This window comes from Amaranthus tricolor, chromosome 3 (assembly GCF_026212465.1).
Source record: "Amaranthus tricolor cultivar Red isolate AtriRed21 chromosome 3, ASM2621246v1, whole genome shotgun sequence".
Taxonomy (NCBI): domain Eukaryota; kingdom Viridiplantae; phylum Streptophyta; class Magnoliopsida; order Caryophyllales; family Amaranthaceae; genus Amaranthus; species Amaranthus tricolor.
The window spans coordinates 9,989,337-10,014,485 of NC_080049.1; the positions used below are offsets into that span (position 1 = coordinate 9,989,337).

Here is a 25,149-nt window from a genome sequence, read left to right on the forward strand (position 1 = left end):
CTACCCTTAGACCCTTGTTGTGGTTGGTCCTCTTATCACTCCACTACTAGTCTACTACTCCCTCCCCAACAAAATTGTCAAAATTTTTTACACACAAATACACGTACTAGAGCTCGATAAGTTGGAGACTAGGACTTAGGACCGCTTGTGAGGGTAGTTTAAAGTGTAACCACTCAAAGTTTAATTTATAAAGGATTTCAATTTGAGTTAATCCTTATATAATTTAAAATTAGTATTTCTATAAGTAGCTTTTAATATGGATCGAACTTACAACATTTAGTTTCTCAGTTAAGCGTATGATTACTGAACTACTTAGTTAGAGAAAAAAAGTCGAAATTTTACTTATATAAGGGCCTTTTTTATTTTTGGATTTATTTTTCGCCTAGAGTCCAAAAATTGTTAGGAATGACACTGCTTGTTGGACTATATGGATCAAAGGTGGGTCGACTTGATTTCACGTTAGCTTGAGTTGGATTATATTGTCGAGTTTAAATTGGATTTGAGTCTATAACTACTCAAATACAAGTCAGATTTGATTAAACATTTTTTATTAACATTTGTATAGGTTGTTCTCGAGTCGGATCATATGATCCTTAAGGTATCATTTCCAAACTTGGTTTGAGATGAACCCAAGAAAAAGTCCATATGGATATCGATTGAGTTCCATATTGGGATCTCCCATGGTTGTAGTAATCCAACTAGTCTATGATATTCACTTTTCACATTCTAACAAGTGAGACATTTAGACACGAATTTAGGTATATTCCTTTTCATATCGAACCATCATGACATTTTTAAAAGATTCTGATACATATTCTCTCCCGTAGAATAAACAAAATATCGAAAAGATTAATACGCTTCATGTAAAATGCTTTCTTTCAATACATTAAAACCTTTAAAAACACACATCTACATTGCACCACAAGCCACCATCATCATGAATGGAAAATCCATCGACTTTACCTTCTCTAACTTGTTCCCCAACTTTAGTAGCTTGGGATCCTTCGTTAGACTACTCATATTTCCTTGACAAACAAAGCTTGTATATATAAGGCACTCAATTGTAATTATGATTCTCTTTCTTAATATCTTTGAGTTTAAACTATCGAAGTCCTTACACAAACTACTTATAAAAAATAAAGAAGCTTAAGAGTGACTAAACTTTCCACTTAAAGCATCAACTATCATATTTGCTCTTTCTTCGTGATAGATAAATTCTAATTCATAATCATTTAACAACTCAAACCGGGTATTCAAAATCTAGTCATCAGTGGATATCTTGCACTTAGCTTTATACAAATAATGTCTCAAGATTTTGAGTGCAAAGACATTCGCAACACGCTCTAAATTATGAGTTGGATAATTGACTTTGTGGGTCTTTAACTGATGAGATACGTAAGCGAAAAGCTTTCTCTTTTGCATAAGTATTGTAACATTTGAGAAATTAATATTAGAAATTTAAAATAAATATTAAATTGTGAATTATTATAATTTGAGTTCTATTAAGTTAAGTTTTGGGCTATAAAAAAATAAATAAGAAAGACATATGTGCCTAGAAAATATTTACTTAATTTCATTTCATTTTATTTTAGGTAGCGTTTGGAAACACGAATTTCATTTGAATTTTTGTAATTCAATTCAAGAAATTGAAATTATGGATTTAAATTCCAATTTCAATTCCTCAATCTCGTTTGGAAATTAAAGAATTGAATTCCTTTATTTCAAATCCACATAGTTGTTTGGAAAATATTGGAATTGAATTCCCAAATTTAAATTCTATAGCATTGTTTGGATAACCTTGTAATTACATTCAACCAAAAATATTAAATATTAGCAAATAAAATGTATTATGATATTACAATAATTCGAAATTGTCACATTAAAAGTTATCTTAACATAGAATATCAAAAGTGTAACGTACAAACTACTCGTCAAGGCATAAGAGTATCCAGTCGAGTTTCTCATCCTCCGGTAGCTCTTTCAACATCAGAAACTCATCGGGATTACCATTCATAAACTTCTTTATTGCCCGCATAGTCTGAATCCTAGAAATGCCAAGCACTTGAGAAACAACAGCGTGATCTCTTGACAAGTGAGTTTCGGAGCGTCTTTAATCTTGCTTTGCACGTACTCTCTAAATGACTCAGCAAAACTATATATCATTAAGGAAACAATAGTAACACAATTAAGGAAACAATAATATTGGTACAGGAAGCACATTTAAGCAGATCAGATTCTTAAAGAACCAAGAATATGCAACTGGAAACAACTCAGAGTACAACTCTTATTTGGAGAAAGCCATCTATATATCATTTAAACTGAAACAACTCAGAATAAAAGGAAGCCATCTATAAATTATATACTCTAGTTAATCAACTGCACTGAGCAATAAGCAGTCTCGACCAAAAAGCAAAGCAGCAATAAAAGGAAGGGATCAAATTTACAATGTCAGATTAAGCAGTTAATGATTGAGCATGAATTTAATAGTAGCGCCCGAATCTCAGGGATCAAAAACATTGGACATTCAAAATGAGGAATAAACTCTCAGATTGTATGAGATATACACATTCATGTGTGCTTCTTTTCCTGATAACCCTTGCTCCTCTTCTATAGGTGCCCAGAACTCAGTTGTTTCATTAGGGTTAGGGGCACAGACATCAACAACAACTTAACAACAAACTTCAGCAACACAAGTAGAAACTCAGGCATACTTTTATTGCTCATTACCTACCAAAAACAAAACAACACATTTAAAAGGTTTCATTATCTAAAATCAATCACAAGTGTTGGCATATGAATACAAAACATTGTACTAAATTCACATTCACACACCTACACTACTAGAGAATAAAAATAACCACAATCAAATAGCCCTCCTTCGAACTTGGTATTCTCGAAACATTTTTTGTGACATTTCATCTCTTAAGTTGTTCCATTGAGGTGAGGCTTGTGCCGTTGAAATGAAATCCTCCCCTTCATCCTCCATTGTATCAAAAGCTTCTACATGTGATAAATCATCGTCCACCTCATTTAACAAATTCTCCTCATCCAAATTTTCTTCTCTAACAAAATTATGGAGAACAAAGCATGCATTTATGATTCTTACTTGTGTTTGCTTATCATAAAAACTACTTTTCCTCAATATAGCCCACCACTTTTTCAATAACCCAAAGGCTCTTTCAATAGTATTACGTGCAGATGAATGACGCAAGTTGAACAATTCTTTGTGGTTTGTAGGAGCACTTCCTCTCCACAAGTTTAAATGGTAACGTGTACCTTTATATGGAGCTAAGAAGCCTTGTGCATTAGAATATCCCAAATCAACAAGAAAATATTTATCTGTGACATTAAAAAAAATTATATAAGAAAGTAAAATTATAAAGAATTATAATTTCAAGCTGCTTGAGGTTTTGCTTACTCCTAGGAACTTTGAGACCATTAGGTCTTCGGAGGGCGTCCCCTAAAATGCGAGGATCAGAAGCCGATCCCTCCCAGCCAGGCAAAACATAATTGAACCGAAGACTTGGATCACATGTAGCTAGTACATTGGTAGTAATATCTCCTTTCCTATCTCTATATCTAGGTCGATCTTCGACGGGAACTGTCATCTTAATAAGTGTCCCATCAAGTGCCCCAAGTGCCCCCTCAAACCACTTCCACTTGTTGTCTCCATCATAAGTCACATCGAAATTTACTTGCTTGATATAATACTTGCCTATTTTCATTTCAGCTTTGAGCACGGTATGGAATTGACGGCTTACCGTTTCTCCCGAATGAGTGTACACGGCACCAATAGTTCTATTCTTCAGATCATGGGCAAGAGTATGTAGAAAAAAAAGCAACAATTTCTATTACGGTCACATTCCTAGTAGTAACTAGGTCTCTTCTAGTAACAAAAACCTCTCATAACTTATCAAAACATCTCCGATCCATACGTAACTGCTCTTTACAAATCTTATCATTCATGAGGGAATCCAACCAATATGCTCTTTTAATTGCACATTCATGTTCGTTCCAAGGTACTTCTTTATGCTGAAACCTATCAAACCATGCTCCCACTACAACCATAATAAAGCCACTAACTATTGCAATTAGTTCCATTTCATCTTCATCGCTATCACTATTGTCATCTCTAGTTCGGTTTCTAACAATAGAAACTTGTCGATCATGAGACATCTAAGATCTAACTATTAAAAAACTAAGATCAATAGGACTTAACTATTAAATTACTGAAAATTTTGTTCCCAATTTCTGATTATACAGCAGGCAGCTATTTGCTTATGGGAAATCAATTTATGAGACCTACACCAACAATCCATCAAATTCATCAAATTCTATAAGAAAAATAAGAATTGGTAAAAAGAAAAAAAAAGTGCACTACCGTCTTTACAATTAAATATATGCAAAATCTAAATTCTAACTTTTAGCCAACTTAATCAAATTAAGCATGCATAAAACCTCCATTTGTAGCCAAAATCCAACATCTCAAACTTAGCCTAACTCGCCAATTTTATTTAAAAAATTTACTAAAATAAAAACCTATACTGACAGATGATAGCAAGATCGGAGAGAGAACTTGCAGATGACTTCAATCCTCACTTAGATATCAGTTAAAGTAAAATACAATTATGTAAGCATTAAAGAAATAAATCAATTCATCATCATTTAAAATACCAAGCAATTCATATGTTCTCAAATTTTATACTTGAACCAATCACTCATATTGTTCAAATTTTATAACTTCCTCATACGAACTCATCTTGGGGCGATTCAAGTGCCTACGTGATCGCGACTCGAAGCTCTACAAATATCATGAAGACACCAGAACCTCAAAATGACTCTAAGTATTTGTACTCCTACCAATATCATCAGCTGCTTTAACAAAGCAGAGTAATCAAACAACAATAAACTAATGCTGAAGAGTAAAAATTCAAGATTAAATTTTGTTATATATTTCCATTTTATTCAAACAATTCTTATCTGTATACAAGAGTTAGAATTCAAGATTTAGATAGCAAATAAATCAAAATGAATAAGTCTACTCTAATCTTAAAAGTACTTCATCAATAAGACAATTGTGATCTAACTCCTATAGACTGCTTGTATGAATTAAGCACTATTTTATGCAGGATAAGTTATCAAAATAGCATAAAAACAGGATAAGTTTATCAACCAAGCAATCATAAACAGGATAAGTTCATCATACTTCAAAAATCTAGAAAAAAAAAAAAACAAAACCCAAACAAAACATAATACCTTGAAAAATGGCGAAGAAGAAGAATGGCGAAAATGAAGAAGCAAGATGACGGCGTGAAGATTGAAGAAGATGGGAGTCTGCCTCTGTCGTCTCACCGTATGGCGTCTGAATTTGAAGATGCAAGTAGCAATGAGCAGCCAGCAAGAACGAAGATGAAGACGGGATGTCGGGATTTCAGAGGAAGAGGGAATGAAGATGAAGAGGGGATTTCAGATGAAGATGAACTGATGAAGATGAATTCGAAGATGCAAGCAGCAGTGAGTAGCCAGCAAGAACGAAGATGAAGACGGGATGTCGGGATTTCAGATGAAGAGGGGATAAAGATGAAGAGGGGATTTCAGATGAAGATGAATTCAAAGATGCAAGCAGCAGTGAGCACTGAGCAACCAAATAATTTTTGAAAATAATTTCAGATTAGGTTTTTGAAAATCAGATTAGGTTTTTGAAAATAATTTTTAAATTATTTGGGTTGGATAGGAATTGAAATTAGGGAATGTATAGGTTGAAAATGAAGGGTTTATTTTTGACTTGGGTTGGAATTGTATTGGAATTGGGCCAATTTCAATTTCAATTCTTTAGTTTATCCAAACAATGGAATTGGGCCAATTCCATCAATTCAAATGAAATGGCCCAATCCAAACACACCCTTAGAGTATTTGTTCTTTGCCCTAAGTAAATCAACCAAATGGGCAATTTCACTATTCACCTTCTTCCTTAGTGCCCAACAAATACTTCAATGAACATTCCTATACTCCTTCTGATTTTCGCACCCGTTTTCCTCAAATTCTCTGAGACTTCAAATAGAACACAACTTTTCATTCCATTTCTTCATCCTTCGTGTTCCCTAGTTTCGGTTGGGCAACAATGTTCATTGTATTGCTTGATGTTCATGACAAAACAGCCCCTGAACCGTCTTCTTTGTTTTCGACTTGAACAGCCTACTTCATCAGATTGTCAAAGATAATAAACCAAAACAACAGCAGGTATGATTTCCCTCTTCTTTCTTTTTCTTTAATTTTCAAAATTTATTACATCAATCATCTTCATTTCTAATATTGATCTTCGAAGCACAATTGATGCCATAGTTTAATTGGACTTTCTTCATTCCTTTGATTTCTTTAATCAAATAAAGGAACAAAAATGGCGTACAAACAACAAAGCTCCCTCAGTTTCCATGATTTACTTGGTTCAACAGCAACAATTTCTTTCTTTTCGATTTTTGTCTATATTGTCGCATGAAAATTGAAGATAGAAGGTATATTGAGTTTCTTTATTTTTGTTTCCTTTCCCATGTCACTATTTTTGTTCGATTTTGATATTATGATTTCTTTTCATTTTGTTTCTTTGCTCTTCCATTTGTAAGTAACCCTTCTATTAGTTTTCCCTTAATTACTTATTTTAATACCCAATTGAAAACATTCTCAACCTAGGTTAGTAATCGACTTCAAGATTTTAAATACATATTTGTTTCAATTAAAGATGATAAGATTGGTGTTGTTTGATATTAGTCAAGTTGGAAATTGAGATTTATAGATTTTATTGAAGAAAATGCTTGCAAATGAAAAGTGTGGGATAATTTAACATTCTTGGATGGTTCTTAGATTCATTTGGGTAATGTGATATTCTTGGAGGACTAATAGATTCTTGCATGGATTATTGATTTTGGGTATAAATGAACAATTGTGTTTAATTAATATATAAAGAAGATGATGATTGTTGACAAATCTTTAGGAGAATGTGAACAGTTCTAGGTTCTCGGATCATAAGTCTTAGTGGTATATGATTGGACTAAGTGATGAACATTGTTGGTTTACCTAGATTCTTTAATATGTTTAGAAATGATCTTATGACATGAGATGTTGCAACGCTAGAATAGAATCATAGTTAAACCTTAGTTGTAGGAGGAGATGTCATAAGTTATATGTTAGTATAGTAGTATTGAATGCTCTTTGGTAATGTTGCGATGTTGTCATGCTTCAGGAAATGACTACGTCAAACATCCCTTCTAGTTGATTGCGATGAACCGGTCTTGACTTCTTGAAGTGATATTGTTGATGAGTAGTAGTAGTCCTTAAAGGATCTGATCAGACTACTTTTCTTGGAAATAGTTTTAATAAAATTGTTTTGAAATTGTTAATTGTTCAGACAAACTCATTGTGATTTATTATGATGATATTGTTATATGGGTCAATGGATCGGGCTTACGAGCTGGTCGTTGACAAAGTGGTGGGACATCGTCTCCTACACCCTGTTTTTGAGGCGATTTGTCATTCAGATATTGACTAGCTTTACCCGAGAGTGACTATCCTTAGAGCTATGAGGCACCTCTCAAACTAGACTCCCTATGCACAAAAAGATCTAGGAACTAATGTTAAATCATCTATTTTGATTTATTATGTTTGTTTTGTTTTGGATTGCTTCTGCTCATCAGTTTTGTTTGACTCCCTGTTGTTTCCATCTTTTAGATTGTTTACAGATCGGTATCAGCTGGGAACGATTGGATAGCGGAGGTGATTAGAGTATACATGGAAGACATATTGAATTGAGTTTGTGAGTTGTTGTAGTGTTTGTTTTGGGTCTTTAGTAAGTGTGTAGTAGCTCCGGTTATGTTGATTATTTTGGACTTTCAAAGTGACTTGTATGATTATTTTGAACTTTGGTTTAGAAGTTTGGATTAAGGATCAGTTGTTACAGTTATGTTTTAGATTTTGTGACCCCCTTTTTCACGAGTTTTGATTTGAGATTTGAGTTCTTTGGTAAATGAACCCCGTGATGGATCCTATCTACTTAGTCAACCGATATGTCGGGTTGTTACAAGTAAGCAACCCAAAGCTTTCTTTGATGTGTCACCATATACCAAGTACTTCGTCATCGGGTTAGAAGAGTCAAATTAGGAACTGTAATTAACTTATCCTTCAGAGTTTGAAAAGCCACTTCACATTCTCATCCTATTTGAACTTCTTATCTTTCTTCATCAACATAGTCATAGGTCATGAGATAAGCGAGATATCCTTGATGAATCGACTATAGTAATGCAATAAACCTAAAAAATTTCTTACATCTATAATGTTCTTTGGAATCCACCAATCGCACATGACTTTAATCTAAAATTCCTCCATTGAAATGAAGTCTCCTAGAAAAGACACCTTTAATCAAAACTCACACGTAGATTGTTTTGCATACAATTGATTCTCCTTTAACATCTACAAAACAAATCTTACATGCTCTTTATACCTCTCCATGTTTTTTGAATACACTAAGATGCTTTCAATAAGAACCACTACAAATATGTACATTTAGGTACTAAAAACCTTATTAATCAAACTCATAAAGGTTGCAGTTGCATTTGTTAACTCAATTGACATCAACATAAACTCATAATGACTATATCGAGTCCTATATGTATTCTTAAGAATAACTTCCTCTTTAATCCTCAACTGATGATATCCCAACCTCGAATCATGTTTTAAGAACATGCCTACACCCCACAATTAGTCAAACAAGTCATCAATTTGAGATAACGGGTACTTATTCTTAGTAGTTACCTTTTTGAGCTCTAAATAGTCAATAAAAGACCTCATACTTCTTTCTTCTTCCTCATGAATATAACAGGAGCTCCCACAGGAATATACTAGGTCTAATAAATCCTTTTGCAAGTAATTATTCTTATGTAGTCTTTTATTCCTCCATCTTCTTTGACACCATCCTATACAAAGCCTTGACACCATCCTATACAAAGCCTTGAAATCGATCTTGTTCCTAGCATCCATTCAATAGTGAACTCCATACTACAAAATGGTGGCAATCCTGGTATCTCATCCAAAAAAGTTTGTAAAGTCCTTAACTGTAGATTTACTACTCAACCTTGCTAATGATGCATGTTAAGTTATCAGAATCCCGATCCTTATCAACGATTCTACGATCCTGCGATCCAAAATTAGGCAACCGATCCAGATCATAGGTAGAATCTTAATGTTGGTAGAATCGTACGATCCTACATAACTCTAAGATTTGAAAAGTAGGATCATAACAAGATTCTATGATCCTACAATCTTACTATCCGATCCAACAAGGGTAGTTTCAATCGTCAAAAAATTTTCATATAATTTAGATTTTACTTATGTACATATATTGATATATGTATATATCTAAACAATTATATCAATATGACTAAAATTCAAGTTTTTCTTGATTCGCGTTTTAAAAATGATTATTAAAGATATTTTTTTACAAAACTTAATAGCTGAAGTCAAATAACTTTAATTTAAACCTTAAAACTTAAAAGAAAAAAAGAACAAATACAATTGAAAATCAGTTATTTAAAGCATATTAATGCATATTTCTAGGATCACACGATCCTACGATCCGATATACCGATTTTGATTATACCCCTTCTACGATCCTACGTAGAATCCCGATCTTAACGACCCTAAGTACCATAGACTACCTTGTCTTATCAACTTCTTCATCACTACAGAAGATACAATTTTCATGTTAGGCCCTTTATAAAATTTTCAATATAAAAGACATATCCTACGTTCTCTTATCTCGTTCCTCAGTCCTCCTAGAAGCACTTGGTTCACTCTAATCTCCTCTAAAATCTTAACCTATGACAAAAAATAGAGTTTCCCATTTCCATTTCATTGTCTATTATCAGCACGAGCATGAAACAAACCCTTTGACGCAGTTGCTTGATGATCTAAGTATCCTTGCTTTTATAGCATTTGTAAGCTCCCTTTCTTCCCGCATGATTTGCATATCACTAGATTTCCCATTGTAGTCCTTCCCATTTCTATCTAAAATAGGGTTAGGGATTCTAATGCCCCATTTTGGCTACCACCATACTTCATTTATGAAATCTTCTTGAGTTTTTTTGTTTCTTCTAGTTGTGGAAAGGATGTTACTTAGGATGGTTCGTCAACAAAAGCTTTCTTTTTTCTCTATTTGACCCTTCTTTTGTAGAGGAAGAAATTCAATAGCTACAAGAGACAAAATTGATCAAGCCATTTATGTACCCAACTAACTAGCGAATGGGGTACTGTCGTACTCGTAAAGAAGGCACAACATGGGAAGTGGCGTCTATGAATTGATTTCACCAACTTGAATGAGCATTGACCAAAAAGATTTCTACCCACTACCAAGGGTCCACCAATTGGTTGATACACCAGTAGGATATGCAATCTTATATGTTGTATGAATGCATTCTCTAGAGTGGAAAATCATAAATAACGACAGTGTAAGTTTTCTATCCACTACCCAGGATATGCAATCTCATGAGGAATAGTCTCACCTCGTGAAGACAGTGGAAAATCCTATGTTTTATGATTTTCACAGTAGGTGTCAAAGTCATGGGTCAATTTTTCACGACTAATGACGACGAGTTCAACTTTTACAATTATCAAAAGAGGAGGGTTTCTTGTTGTTCTTGGAAAAGACGCTATAAGAAAGAAATTCTTAAAAAAAAGTCCACTAAGAATTGAGAATTCCAACAGTTAGAAAGTGTAGACGCAACTTTGTGCTACATAGTCATTTTGATGGCAAAGTACACTCGATGCATTTTACATTTTTGGGTATATACTTAAAAAAAAATTCAACTAAATTGCGGATTGTCTAACTGAGACTCAAAATTATTGTAGCAAATACAGTGATGGACTGATGGTGACCGAAACTGCAAAAAGCATCGTCAAACTGTCATGTCAATCAACGGATGATGTCACAAAGCTTGAACGAAAAACTTGCTTAATATGATAAGTACGAAAACCAAGAATATAGACAGACACTTAGGCAAGATACTTTCCTTGTGTTCACTTTTTCGGACCCCAATGGTATCTTTTTATAGAACTTACCCCCATAGGGGATATCTTAGACGAGAAGTGTTCTAGTTGTCACTTTTAAAAAAGGTTCTTTACAGATGTTGATCAGGATAAAAGATCCCAGATGCCTTAAATTAGCCCAACACACCATATGTGGACTAGGCCCAACACATCCCAAGCAAATCAAGAGCATGTGTCATGAAGCCCATCTGATTTCTTGTGTTCCAAGGTAGGTTATGCAAGGAAGAGCCTTCCCCAACTAACAGTAAACCTAATAATGGTCAAGTAAGGGAATAATGGGAAAATCTAGGTAATTCAGTTGCTGAAATAATCGTCAACAATAGGAGGAATATGGGAGCGGTAACTGTAACCTCTAACATAATTCCCTACTATAAATACATATACGATCATCAATACCAAGTACGCATTGCTATCTCCCTTTAAAGCACTTAACTCCCAAAAAGATATAATGAAGTACGTTAAATATTCATTACGTCCTCACAACATTAAAGAACTTATATCATAGATCCTCCATGCTAAAGATCATAGTGCACTTGGAATCAGGCTATCTAGAAATTTCATTTTTATAAATACTAACTTGGGCATCAGAAATGGCCCCAAAAGAACCCTCTAGGTCCCTGATTTGTATCACTTGTGCAATCATAATCTCAGGTGATATATAGTGAACAACAAGCTCCGGATTAAGTGATAAATCTACCACAACATTACTTCCAATTCCCATTGAATCTGATCAACATCGATCACAATGGTGTTCATAACCATACATGAACAACTCTAATAGTTCATTTGATTATTGATATTAAATAGTAAGAGTTAATCCGTGTAATTATAACAGGAAAATTTCTTGACAAATTTAATAGTCATGTTTATTCTAATTCAATCATTTTATTTTCTTCACGTATTTCATTTTGATTAATTTCATATAAAGATGTGATATTAGGTTATAATAAAAGAGTGAAAAGAAAAACTCTTATGTTCAAAGTTTCATCATCATAAAAATAAAACGACACATTTCATGCAAATCTGCAGCATAAATTTTTTTTTGTTCTTTGAAGAAACACCATAAATATTCTTATTAACACCATATAGTACCAACAAGCAACAACTGAGTTGTTAATGCAAAGAAAGAGAAGATTTTCAAAGGTTGAAAGCAGTAATTGCTTCGTATTAGTACTTTACTTGGGTAAATTGTAGATTTTCATACAATATCAGTAGTCCAGCTATAATGATCGGAGTTGTACAACAAAATGTTATCGATGGACTATAAACAATAGCCGATTCACAAAATCTACACCTCTCCATCATGTATGTATTGAAAATGCCTACCTTCTATGAATCTAACTAACATTACTAAGATAAAAAATTTTCATATAACATGGGAGAAAATACAAAGGGATATGCATAATAATGCATGTTAGAATTACAGATAACAGATATCACAAAGCACCTTCATGTGAGCAGATTTTTGGCAACGTATAGTGATGCTATTCACTGGTTGTCGGGCTCCCCGAACACGCATCCATGTTGTGTAGCTCCACCATTCTTGTTTCAGGATTGCAAAGTCCTGCAAAATTTATTTTTATGAAAAAACTAAACTGATCATAAAAAATTATTGGATAAGTCATATCAACACTATAATGCAACTTGAGGAAGTATGTCGTCTGCAAGGTTTACAAGATGCGACTAAAGATTAAGTTCCGAGCTTAAACGGGATTAAAATTAGGAACATACTACACAAAAGTCCATAGTAGCATAGCATAAAATATGGTCATGGGACAATCGTGGTAACGGAATCCTGAGTTAGTGATGCGGTTATCATAACGCCACACATCAGCTGAAAGAATAAGGTATCCCTCAGAACAGCCCAAAAGTGCTTCTTTACACCTTTCCATCGTGAGAAAGACCAGTTCGATTTCTAAAAAAGCTTTTACAATGAGGCGGATGCAATGCAATGCGGCCTTATTTTTGCGCTATGGTCAGTAGGGACAGAAGTTTTGTTGCTACATTATTAAATCTCGTTGAGGTCAATATATTGCTCATCTTACTTCATGTTTTCAGTAAATCTCTTATTTCATGAAAACAGATAAGAGGAGATGGAACCCCATAGAGGCAGGATCACTCACATGATTCACTAAGTTTCTTGCGAATTGCGAATAAAAAAAAGCGAATTATGGTCGCTTTTGGGCTATTTTCGAATTATTTTGAGCGAATCGTGAAAAACGAATTAACTGGCGAATTATGTTGAACTGGGCAGAATATGATGCAAAGGCAGAGGTCAACAAAATCTTTTGTGAGGATCATTAAAGGGAAATTATCACTTTGTTTATTTTTACAGCAGCTAAATAAAGTCTTTGACTGAATATGAACCTAGGATATAATAAACTTTAGAAGTTAAAACTGATAAGAGAGCACAAACCTGAACATTTAGGTATGTCCCAAACAGCGATGGATGTTTCAGTACATTCTTTCGAGCACAATTCAAGATTGTTCTCATGATGGACATTCATTGCAAGCATCCATGCGCCAATCGTGACATCTTCATTGCTAAACATTCGGAAACTGCAACATCAACAAAGGTATCAGTAAAAATATAAAAGTAATTAAAAAAATCAAACGGAAGTCGTATAACTCAGTCACATAGCAGCTTACTGCATCCCCCCCCCCCCCCCCCCACACATAGGAGGGCAGAAAGTTTGTTTTAGCATCCAATTGCATACATGGTCTAATCAGGTTCGGAATTTTAAATTCAATTGCAATACCAATTGAAACAAGGTCCTGAATTTTAGGACCCATTTATGAACTGGATAGGACTACTTGCTACAACATTGCATTATCCTAATGCTACTAAGTGGATCCTGCCTAGGAGGGTCAGCCTTACTCTTGTAATAACATAATGGCTGTTTCCATTTCACTGGTTCACCTATGATTGCAAACATCATTTGCAACTTCACTGTCATGGACTAGCTTAGCCATTAGATGAAATTGCTAAAGATTGACCAGAAAATGTAAAGAATGTTAAAATTGTGTGTAAAATGAAAATGTATATCAAAAGATTGAATGTAATCAAAAGACAATTACAAAAGATAGTATACAAGCATTCGAGAGGCTTGTTCTCTCCCAATGAGTATAAAACTCCACTTAAAACTATTACTTGAATGAATGAATAATTACCTTCCCTTCCCCCCTTTTTATACTAATTATCTTTACATTTTATTCCCCCAACTTAACTAATTGCCAAGTATTATTTATTATAAATTCCTATATTACCCCTTCCTAGCCCTTCATGACATTCACATAACTTAGAAGCACATATAATTTGATGATCCATTTTACAATGGTCAGACATACGCATAAACCAATAATTATAAGTCTCTGTTTCCATCGGGAATAAACGTTATGCAAATCACTTGCATTATAGCAAATCAATAGTAGGGCAATTCTAGGGCAGTTATAGGTCTGTTTGAAGTAAAACTGAAAATGATGAAGATTGCTTTCAAGTTATTGGAACTAAATTAACTTCCAAAGTTTTTAGAGCTTAAACAAATCATTTTCCGGTTTTTGAAACTAAAAGTGGAAACATCAGGTACTATGCCAGCTACCTAAACATTTTGCTCATCCCCACTCCCAAACATGTCTTGACGACAAGTAATGTAGTGTCTGAACATAAGCTTAGGTAATCACTCTTAACCTTGTTTTTTAAAGAGAAGGAAAATTTTCTTTTGAACATTAGCTAAAATGAAACCATGTCCATAGAAAGGGTTAGAAGTTAGAACTGCAGAAGCCATTAATCAGGTCTCGGAATACCATTTGGGAAGCCTTTGATCAATTTCTACATAATTAATTTAAATCCCAGAACCAAAAATTTGGAGCATTATCCAAATTCCACATTTAAAAAAATGAGATCGAGATTTAATGTTGAACTCATATTTTTCCTTGCAGTTTTGTCCAATATAATCCAACTTCAAGATTATGAGTTCTATTATCAGACAAAGATGTAGGTACGTCGATTGCAAAGAATCAAGCTTCAGTAAATAATAAAAAACAACAATAACAAGTAGTAAAAGTGCCGACTTGCCTGTCATTTCTTAGAGCAACCAAGCTTCTGACAACTTTAGCTGACAGGGAATAAATTGGACCATATGCATGTAGAAAGTACTCTGAGCCGAGCAGAGAGGACATGGGTTCATACCTGCATATTTCAACATGTGAGCATCATCTTATCACATGCTTCACAATAAACACAATTAAGTATTAAACAGAAGTTAGTGACACACTAGAGCTTTTGACACAACATTTCTTAGTTATTGTTTTCGTTTAGTTATCATGCCGAATTTAACAAGAAAAATACAATAAAAACAGTCATATATAATTAAATTGTTAAATCTAAACATGAAAACATAAGAAGATAGTGAAGTTTGCAAGTTGTCCTTTGGCTTGGCAAGTTGGTACTCAATTGTCATTAAAACCACGACATTTCTAGTTTTTTCCCAGCTTGGAAGTATAACTAGAACAATTGTCCTCAGGAGGCTCTCACAAACTTATGAAGATGAACATTTTGTTGTCTGTAGCCAACCAATTACTGTGGTTATGCCTGATATACCTATTAAAAGATGGATTATATTCCTGAGATCAATGTTCTGGTTACTAGGAGTTTGAAAGCCACTTAGGTGAGTACTATACCGAGTGGGATTACTCCTTTGCTAATGAACCTCTATGGAGATGCTAAGTTGATTGCTCTTTTTCTTTAGGTTTTTCGTTTTTACAAGCTTAGTAGCATTGAACACATTAATTGTTGATGAATAAATATTTTAAACTAACATTTTTGAATGTGGTGTTCCAAGTCATTTCGTGAGAGATTGTTCTCAAAAGAATAGAAAGTTCGAGAAAAAAAAACAATTTAAGAGTGATTCTGAATCCTACTGAAGAAGGAAATCATCTTTTCTTAATGGCTAACAATGAAGAAGAATCGGATGAGGAAAGTCTTGAATCCAAAGATAAAAAAAATGACAACGGATAGTGGATGTTACAGGCATATGAGTATAAAGATGATATTAATTTTTTGTTTACGTGTATTGATTGATTACTTGATAATACGCTTAATATTGATTGAATATTATGCATGAGTTTTTGGGAGCTTGATATTTTCTAAAAGTATTTCTCATTTTGATGAAAGTAAAAAAGAGGGAAAAATATATGAATTGATATGTTTTTTGTTTTTATGATATATAATATTTATGTCCAATGATGTTTATTTATCTTACTGATATGTTTGATAAACGTTATAATAGAAAACTTTTGACAAGCTTAATAATGGTTTTGCCTTTCATCAAGGAGGAGATTGAAGACTTAAGGCCTTTTTAATGATGAAATTTGACCAAATATTAAATAAAACTTTTAAAGTTTTCTAATTAGCTGTGTTAATCTTATTACAATAATATATCGCATTTTAATGGTAAGATATAATAAAAATTATCTTAGATAACTTATTTAATATTGTATAAGCTAATTTATTACTAATTCTAGTGTCTAACGTGTGCTTATTTGGTTGATTAAGATTTCCTAAAAAGTAAGAAATTAATTAGAGGAATTTTGAATCAAAGATTTTCAAACTCTTGAATTAGTCATCCATTTAACTTGAGCGTCTATCTTTGCGGAAAGTTTAAATAATTTGAATATCTTTTATTTAGGTTACACTGGAAACCAACTTTATGTTGGTAAATCTCAGCTAAGAGCGTTCAAAATTCAATGTAAAACCTTGATCCTACGTTATAGGATATTGTTGTTATATCAGAATTTTGAATCAAAGTCAAGAAGCAACCGTAACTTTAAGACTAACCGAACAAAACAACTCTTTATGGCCTTTTTACATACATATAAAAGGTCTTCGGGTCATACAGAAGAACAATACAAATTGCTTGTGAAAAATCAAAAGGCTAAAGCAATCCTACAAGCTTTCTTCTTTGCATCATACTACTTTAAGTTCAAAAATAATAATCATATTAAATAATATTTGTTAATAAGAAAAACCTCTCGTGTAACGCTTATCAAAGTGTTGTTATTGTGTTTTCAAGAGTTAATAAAAGAGGTTTGAATCTTATAGGTTAAGAAAACCCTACACGGGGATCAAACTATTTGTAGCTAAATCTCAATAAAAATTCATTGTGTTTTATCTCAGTTTCATTTTGTTCTTTATTGATCATCAACTCATTAATCAATAATATGTGTTATCTCAAAACTGGTTCAAGACATTGAAACATATTTCAAAGAAATTACAAAACGAGCAAACTCATTATTCACCCGAACTTTAGAGAATATTTAGTCTCCTTTCAAACCTTCAAAAGTGTATTTAACAATCTTATCTTAACTAGTGCATTCTTCCTCCTTCCTCCTTTACAAAATAAGGTTTATTTATAAGAAAAATAAACTTTCAATGGAAACATATTAACTTGCTCAAATCATAGAGCACAATGCATGATGCATATAGGCTCTCAAAAGTAGGTATACGTTCAAAAATTGGATGCCTTATTTGTATTTTTCCCCAAAAAAGATCAAAACTTCATTTTAGTTTTGAAATTGAACTATTAATATGGAAAAAATACCATGAATCACTACTAAGTTGAGAGTAACTAATGGAGAATTATCATTTGGATCAATTTTGAAATACTATTCAGGTGCTTACACTCAAGATGTTGGTAAAAAGGTTTACGTGCTACTCTTAACTTGTAAAACTCTAATGACAATGAGCCATATTGCCAAAAAAAAGACAAGATTGTCTCGTACAAGGCTACTGGCTAAGTTGTAAAGGTTTTCAAATCTACTGAACCAAGACTACTAGCATGGTACAGGTGACAAAAATGTGTTTTTTAAGATTTTTCTCTTGGTCTACTTGATATTGGGCGTCATGAAAACTACATCATCCCCATTACTGCATCATCGTGACCATTAATAAAATCACGAATGAAATCACAATTTTGCACTATGTGATGAAAAGAAAGCAGAACAATGTCGTCAAACGTAAAAGAAAATGGGTAACAGTGAGTACTCACCATTTAAGCTTTGGATTGGTAAAAACGGGCCCTTTTTTCATGCACCCAATATAGGTCTGAGGGTGATCAGGCCGCTCTTTTGCAAGAAGAAGTGAAAGTCGATCTATCAACAAAAGAAAATGATTTTAATGACAATGGAAAGTAAGAAACTAGATATACATACACAATATGGTTTGGACTTTGGTCGATAGAAACAGTGAACCAAAAAAATTACCAGGCCTTAGATATATGTCATCATCTGCTTTTACATAGAACTCGGAATCGAATAGTGCATAAGCAGCTTTGAAGAATGCTAGCCTATACGACATTAATTACGTAAGTAGTATGCCAATAGAACACATGAATATACACACTTGGCAAATATAAGCACTAACGTTTTGTAGGGGAGCTTACTGTACTCTTCCACTATATCTAACAGAATGAAATCATCATGCTGAGCAACCTCCTTTCTAAGCACTGACATTTTCCACTCAGCACTAGTCTTGCCAATAATAAACCTGAAAGTCAGGCCAGTGGCTTCTTCCAGTCTGCAATCAAGATTTAAATTTAGAAGGCAGATAATATGGGCAACAACTGCACAATACAAAGTGCAAACAACTTATCCAATAACTACAATGCACAACCTTCAAGACTTCAACATTTATCTTTCAACCAAAAAGGTAAACGTAAAAAACAAAACAGCACTTAGGCTATTTTACTCAAACTCGTATGGATTGGGTAGCACACAAGAAGGTTTTGACATGCAATATAGTCCTACAAATTTGCTATACTTCAATACATGCACTTTTTTAAGAATATGTGTGGGAGTGTTGATAGTAGACAAAAGCTTAGAATTATGTGCATAATATTAAAAGAGAAAAGTAATGTGTGGATGAAAATTTTAAAAAGTGGCGGGGACCATTCCCAAATATGAAAATACAACAAATTAATTAGGACAAATTGACAGAAAATGTAGCAAATTGATTCAAACGGAGGGAGTAGCATCTAAGAGATATGTTTTAGGCAATTTTAGAGTCTCCTAAGACTCCCAGTGTCATATAAAAGAAGCCAGCACACCGACAAGTTAGACAAGGGCCAAGCAAGAGTGTCAAAGTAACACAGCACCAACAGAAACATAAGAACTTGATGAAATTAATGACAATTGATTCTATACAATAACTTTTTAGATCCGATTTCGGATCTGAGATGTTAGCATGCCTTGAAGATAACCAGCAGCACCATGAAGATAACCATAAAAAACAGCATAATAGATAATATGTAACTACTGAGATACGTACATAGCGACTCATGTTTTGCAACTAAAAAATTACAACATGACAGTATAATACCCTTTGATTTGCACGAATGCATACTTCTAATTTGGTGTTTGTGAAAAATATATAGATAAAGTATCAAATCAAAGATCATTAAGTGCAATTGATGTCTTACTTAGTCTTCAACATATCGTCTTGATATCTTAATGAACAACTTCATGTGTTGATCCAAAGAATTTCCAAAGTTCATAAACATATGAAGGTTGTCCTCACATGAGATTCAAAAAGGAACTCCCAAGCGACTAACCTTTCAAATAAATAAATTTATAAAAAACATGCAAGAATCCAATCCTCCAGAAAGGAATTTAAGCATGATTCCCTAACTTTTCATACCATTTTGATTTTTAAAGTTATGTTGAGATAGGAAACAATTACAAGTAACATCCACACTACCTAATAGCCACCAACACACACTTTCTTTCACTAAATCACCTTAAAAAATCACTATCGTTGTGTACAAGTCATCAATTCCTCAAGAGTTGTTAAATAAAATTATCGCTCTCTTTAAAGTCGATTAAGGACTTCACGCATTATAAAATGTAAAGCACAATTTATCATGTTGAAATCAATGAACCAACATTATATTGAGCACCACTACGTTGAAGATATTAAATACATTACCCCTTTCTTAGAAAAAGAACAATCCCACAAGGACCTCCTAATTCCCCAAGTTGTAAACTAAAGGTACATTACTCTCATCTTTCCAAGCTACAAAATGAAGTTCAAACACACAAGCTTCATCTACAACCACCAGCCAAACTGGGGGTCAAGCAAAACAATTTATATGTTCTTGCAAGAAAATTTACCCTTCCAAACTTCTTAAATGGCCTAAGATTGCTACAGATCTACTCAAAACTCAACTAATAATCTATTCGCAAAGTAATTAACAACTCACTTAAATACCTTTTTTCATATCAAACTAAAATCCAATCAAATACAAACCCAAACTAGTGTCAATCCAGTACACTAATGTAGAATAGACCAACACCAACTTTTGTATGTGTGCCGAACTAACTAGCTACCGCACATTTCAAAATAAACAGGTTTTGATTTCAAATGATCCAGCCATGGTTAAGCAGGGTCTAGATTCACCCTGTCAATAACCCAACAATGTTGAGTATATTTCACTTGCTTTAGCAAACCTAAAATGCAAATTACCCAATATTCAAGAATAAATCAATAGAAAAAATCAATTAAGTAATAATAATTTAGTATCCATAACTGTAAATGGGATCAAATCATATTACAACTGCAAATATAAAAAGTCTAGAAAATGAAAATGTGTTGTTACCTTTGAAGGCCATCACGATCAGAAGGCAACCAAGTTTGGCGTAAAGCACGGCGTCGGCCAACAGATCCAAACCCAGTAAAAATCCCAACAAAACCCATAACTTTATGCCTCTTTTTCACATCTCCAATCAATAAAGAATCATCTGAAATGGCAGTATTACTGTCATCTGGTCGCTCCCATACAACAGAAACTGTTCTGGGTTCGAATGATTTACAGTTGGGATCATATAGGGGTCTTGAAATTGCAAATAAACCAAAGATTAAGCCAGTGATTCCAACTAATAAGCAGAAGATCTGAACAAATGGTTTTCGAGTTAAAGATAATGGGGAAGACGAACGACTATGGAAGATTCTAGGGGCTTTTGATGAGGGCATTTTTGAATTTGGTGTTGAGAAATAGCGGCAATTGGGAAGAAAGGGAAGCAACAGCGTGAACTAGCATACAGCTTGAAATGTAGCTAAACTCATGACGAATATGACATTTTTTTTTTTTGCCTCCTTATGAGAAAATATGTAAAAAAAATATGGCAACGGTTCGAACTTGGCTCGAATTATACATATTTTGACTTTGCTCTGAATAGTAGTTGGATTTTTTTTTTCAGTCCACATTCACTCAGAGTCGGATTATGCATACTCCAAGTTTGACCTGACTTGGAGTCTCGGACCTCCAACGAAATCGGATGAGAAGTCGAATTATTATCAAACTTTATCATTGTGATATTGTAGTAATAATTTTAAAATACACAAAATTAACAAAATATTTTTTCCAAATACAATTTAACAAAGGAATATGTACTTTGAATTCAAGTTTAACAAGAGATCTAATCCTACAATCACAATTTAACAAATTTTTCTCGCATTTTGATTTGTCGTTTTTTATTTCTATTGATCTGATTTGTTGTGTTTTGATTGATTAATCTAAATAAAGATACCAAATTTATTCTAATTACAAGTAGTATTAGAGAAAGCTTGAATTAGTCACGTCTAAAGTTTAAAGGAAACAAAATATTGGGATAAAAGTCAAGTTCAAAGTCGGATTTCCTTTAGAGTCGGTATCGGTTCGGAGTGTCGGATTTTTAATAAGGTCCAACTTCGATCCGTCTCTAACTTGGACTCTGATCATAAAGTCGGATTCGGATAACTTTTTCCTCAAATTCGAATTGAATTATTTCACTGTGAGACGAGCTCATACAAGCAGCTCAAATTATTTACATAAAAAAAATTATTAATTAATGTAAAATTAAACTGTAAATTTGATAACTGCCATGGGTTTTTTGAATAAAAACTTATTGAAACTGTCCATGTAACTGCCATTGAAAGCTTTTGTAAACAATATCAGATACTCACGCCATTCACTTCAAATAAATTACTCACGCCATGAAACAGCCCAAACCAACAGAAACGGCATGATAATATTGTCCACTAAACACAGCGAAAAACTTACAGATGTTTGGACTGAATCTGACCTATGATCCAATGCTCATAGCAAACTAATATCAGACTTAACGAAAACTTTTTACATAGTTAAATAAATACTATTTACAAAACATTATGAAATTATTACAAAACACTTGGTTATATAAATATATTACATGATTATGATTTACATAGTTTCAAAATACAACTGAAATCCTCGCTGCACACAATACACATAGTAAATAGTGTACATCCATCCATATAATGCAGCTAACCTGAAAGTGAATCTATTCCCCGAAAAGAATAGGCCCCATCAAAAGCAGTCAACAAATAAAATTTGTTGAGTAACTCGACAAACAATGTCACATTTAAATAAGAAAATCATTTGAAAGTTTATATTTTAATCCTTTGCTCATAGGTAAATCCCCCTTTTTTAATCAAATTCTTTCAATCAACTTTTGTTTGGCAACACTTAAAAACTATATTACATCACAGTGTAATATTTAACGTTAAAGAACACATTCTTTAATAAACCGAATACGGCTAAGAACTACGTAAGTTAAAAGCTAACATTTTGAGGTAAATTCCTCACAAAAGACACAATATTTGTCAACCATCAAAACAATACTTAAGACAATATTTTAACACATAATACGAAAATAATACGAAAACAGGGAATATTCAATGACAGCCAGAAGTAGGCTTGATCTAACATTCTGGTAAACGGGTGATCGTCATCACCTAAAACGACTCTTGCAAGAACTAAACGGGATCGGAGGCTCGAGGTCGATCCTAAAAGGGTACCTGGAATCAAGCTCTAGGGTTTCACACAAAATCGGATACATAGTATCCGTTGTCTAATTCCCAAAACGACGAACATTTATAATGTTTAATACTTTATACAAAACTTTAGGTAAAACATGCTTTTGTAATCTCTAAATACAATGTTAACATACTTTATTTCATTAAATATAATTTCCGTAACAAGGTAAATTTTATTAAAATCATTTCACAAAACTAATAATATTATTACATAAACAAAATAATCAATAATTAGTTAGAATACCAATCGACTCATCATCAACAACACATGTAAGAGCTTGAGTTACCATCAATGCAGTTTAACCAAGTTTTAACCCAATCTTAAGTTTCAATACCCATTTTGATTCAAATCAAAATAATAGCAACTAACCAAATAAGAATTCATAACTCAACAATACCCATCCATAAAATCCAGTTAAAGAACAAATAGACACATTATAAAAGGAATACTCCATTACTTTTCAAATTTGATCAATTCCAAAATCAATCTTTCATCACTGAACAACATAAGTACTTCTGCACCTATAACCTTTCTTAATTTCATGAACTTATAACTTACCTCTAAATCATAACTTATGTACTTCATATTCGATTCCTGAGTCAATTTCAAATGCAATACTTATAACACTTTCTCATAGTAAACCCAAATTCAAGAATCCATCACTAAGCTAAAGTAATCACAACTATTATAGGTTTAAAGATCAATCCCAAGTTAATACTAATATTTACACATCCACCCGAGCAATATCCAAGCTTAGTAACAATATTGAACTCTTTTAACCACTTTTATGAAGACACATGCTCACTCAGAGGCTTATAATAAAATTCCAATTGATATTTTTGAGTCATTCTAATTGGGTGATAAACTAGACTTTCGTACGATCGACAGTAAATTTGCCTAAATTCGAGTTCGAATGAAGAAGATATTGCATTTTCAAAATGGGGTAGAAAACTGCCAGCTACTCGCGAGCCGTGAGCTGCATTATTCTAGTTCCAAAAAAACAGAAGCTAAGCCAAAGGGCCTCGCGAGCCGCGACAAAACTCGCTGGTCGCGAATTTATTAATTTTCGATTTTTTTTTGTTATTCAACCGCACAACCCAGAAACTCAACGCAACAAATCTAAACACAATTTCAACACCAAAAACACTTTTAATCCAACATATAACCAGAATCAAAGCCAACAGATACCACCATAATCTACTTAAATCAAAACTTGAAAATCACATAACTTCAAAATAACATGAAATGCTCAAATGTCTAGTTACAACAAAATCAATTTAAAATTAAAAGCTTAGATGAATAAACTTAAATTACTTAAAATCAAACTGTAGAACAACTTGTAAACACTTTAAGAGAATCATTGAATTGTGTCTTACCACTAAATGGATCATCCACCATGAAAAGCTTGAGAAATCATGAAAACTCCATTATTAACATAAGAAAGCTTCATGCATAGATCAAACACCATGGATGACCAACTTTCAACCTTGGATTACTTCAACACCCCCACATATGAACTCTTGATCTTCAAATCATCAACCCAAACATTTGATCACAGCTCCATACTCAAACAAGCTCCTACATCAAAAACAATTCAAGATGAACTTCGATTAAGCTCTATACTCCATATAAATTTTGTAGAGATTGAAACTGAACTTTAAGAAGCTTTCTATGAGATAAGGGTTATCTATAGTAAGGTGATACTACTAATCTCTTCATGATTTTTAAAATTATGAGAGAAAAAAGGTGGATTTCAGGTTTTTAGTTTCTTGCTCACTTGGGTAAAGATGAAATTTAGGATTTTGCTTTACTTGTTCACTTGATGAAGACAAAATTCTGAACTTGGGTTTGCTTGTATACTTGGATATGGTTTCTTGCATTAAACATGTAAAAGACGAAAGAAAAGGTGGAGTGTTGGGGTGAGTATTAGGTTGAGGTGGCAACCTAAGAGGGCTTCTTGCTTTCTTACCCATTCAACAAGCTTAAAGTGTATAAAAATGTTTGTATATTCGTCGTGCAATTTATTTTGTTTCCAAATTAATACAATTGATACTTAGTCCCAATTAAATGACACAATTAAAATTTAATAATTCCAAATTTATTCAATTAATTACAATTAAATAAGCCGCTAAAATTAGGGCTATTCCACGCCATTACTTAAAAGAAAAAT

General features: G+C 33.2%; 1 protein-coding gene across 1 annotated transcript; it reads right to left on the reverse strand.

Annotated features, from left to right (window-relative positions):
- Positions 1-12,223: 12,223 nt before the first annotated feature.
- Positions 12,224-21,309, reverse strand: LOC130809507 (probable beta-1,3-galactosyltransferase 14). The gene is made up of 7 exons (XM_057675307.1): positions 20,742-21,309; positions 18,512-18,664; positions 18,352-18,434; positions 18,138-18,240; positions 15,167-15,280; positions 13,508-13,650; positions 12,224-12,655 (listed from the first exon to the last, which is right to left on the reverse strand). Exons 1-7 carry the CDS (start codon positions 21,113-21,115, stop codon positions 12,576-12,578), a joined length of 1,050 nt encoding a protein of 349 aa, XP_057531290.1. The 5' UTR covers positions 21,116-21,309; the 3' UTR covers positions 12,224-12,575.
- Positions 21,310-25,149: the final 3,840 nt, after the last annotated feature.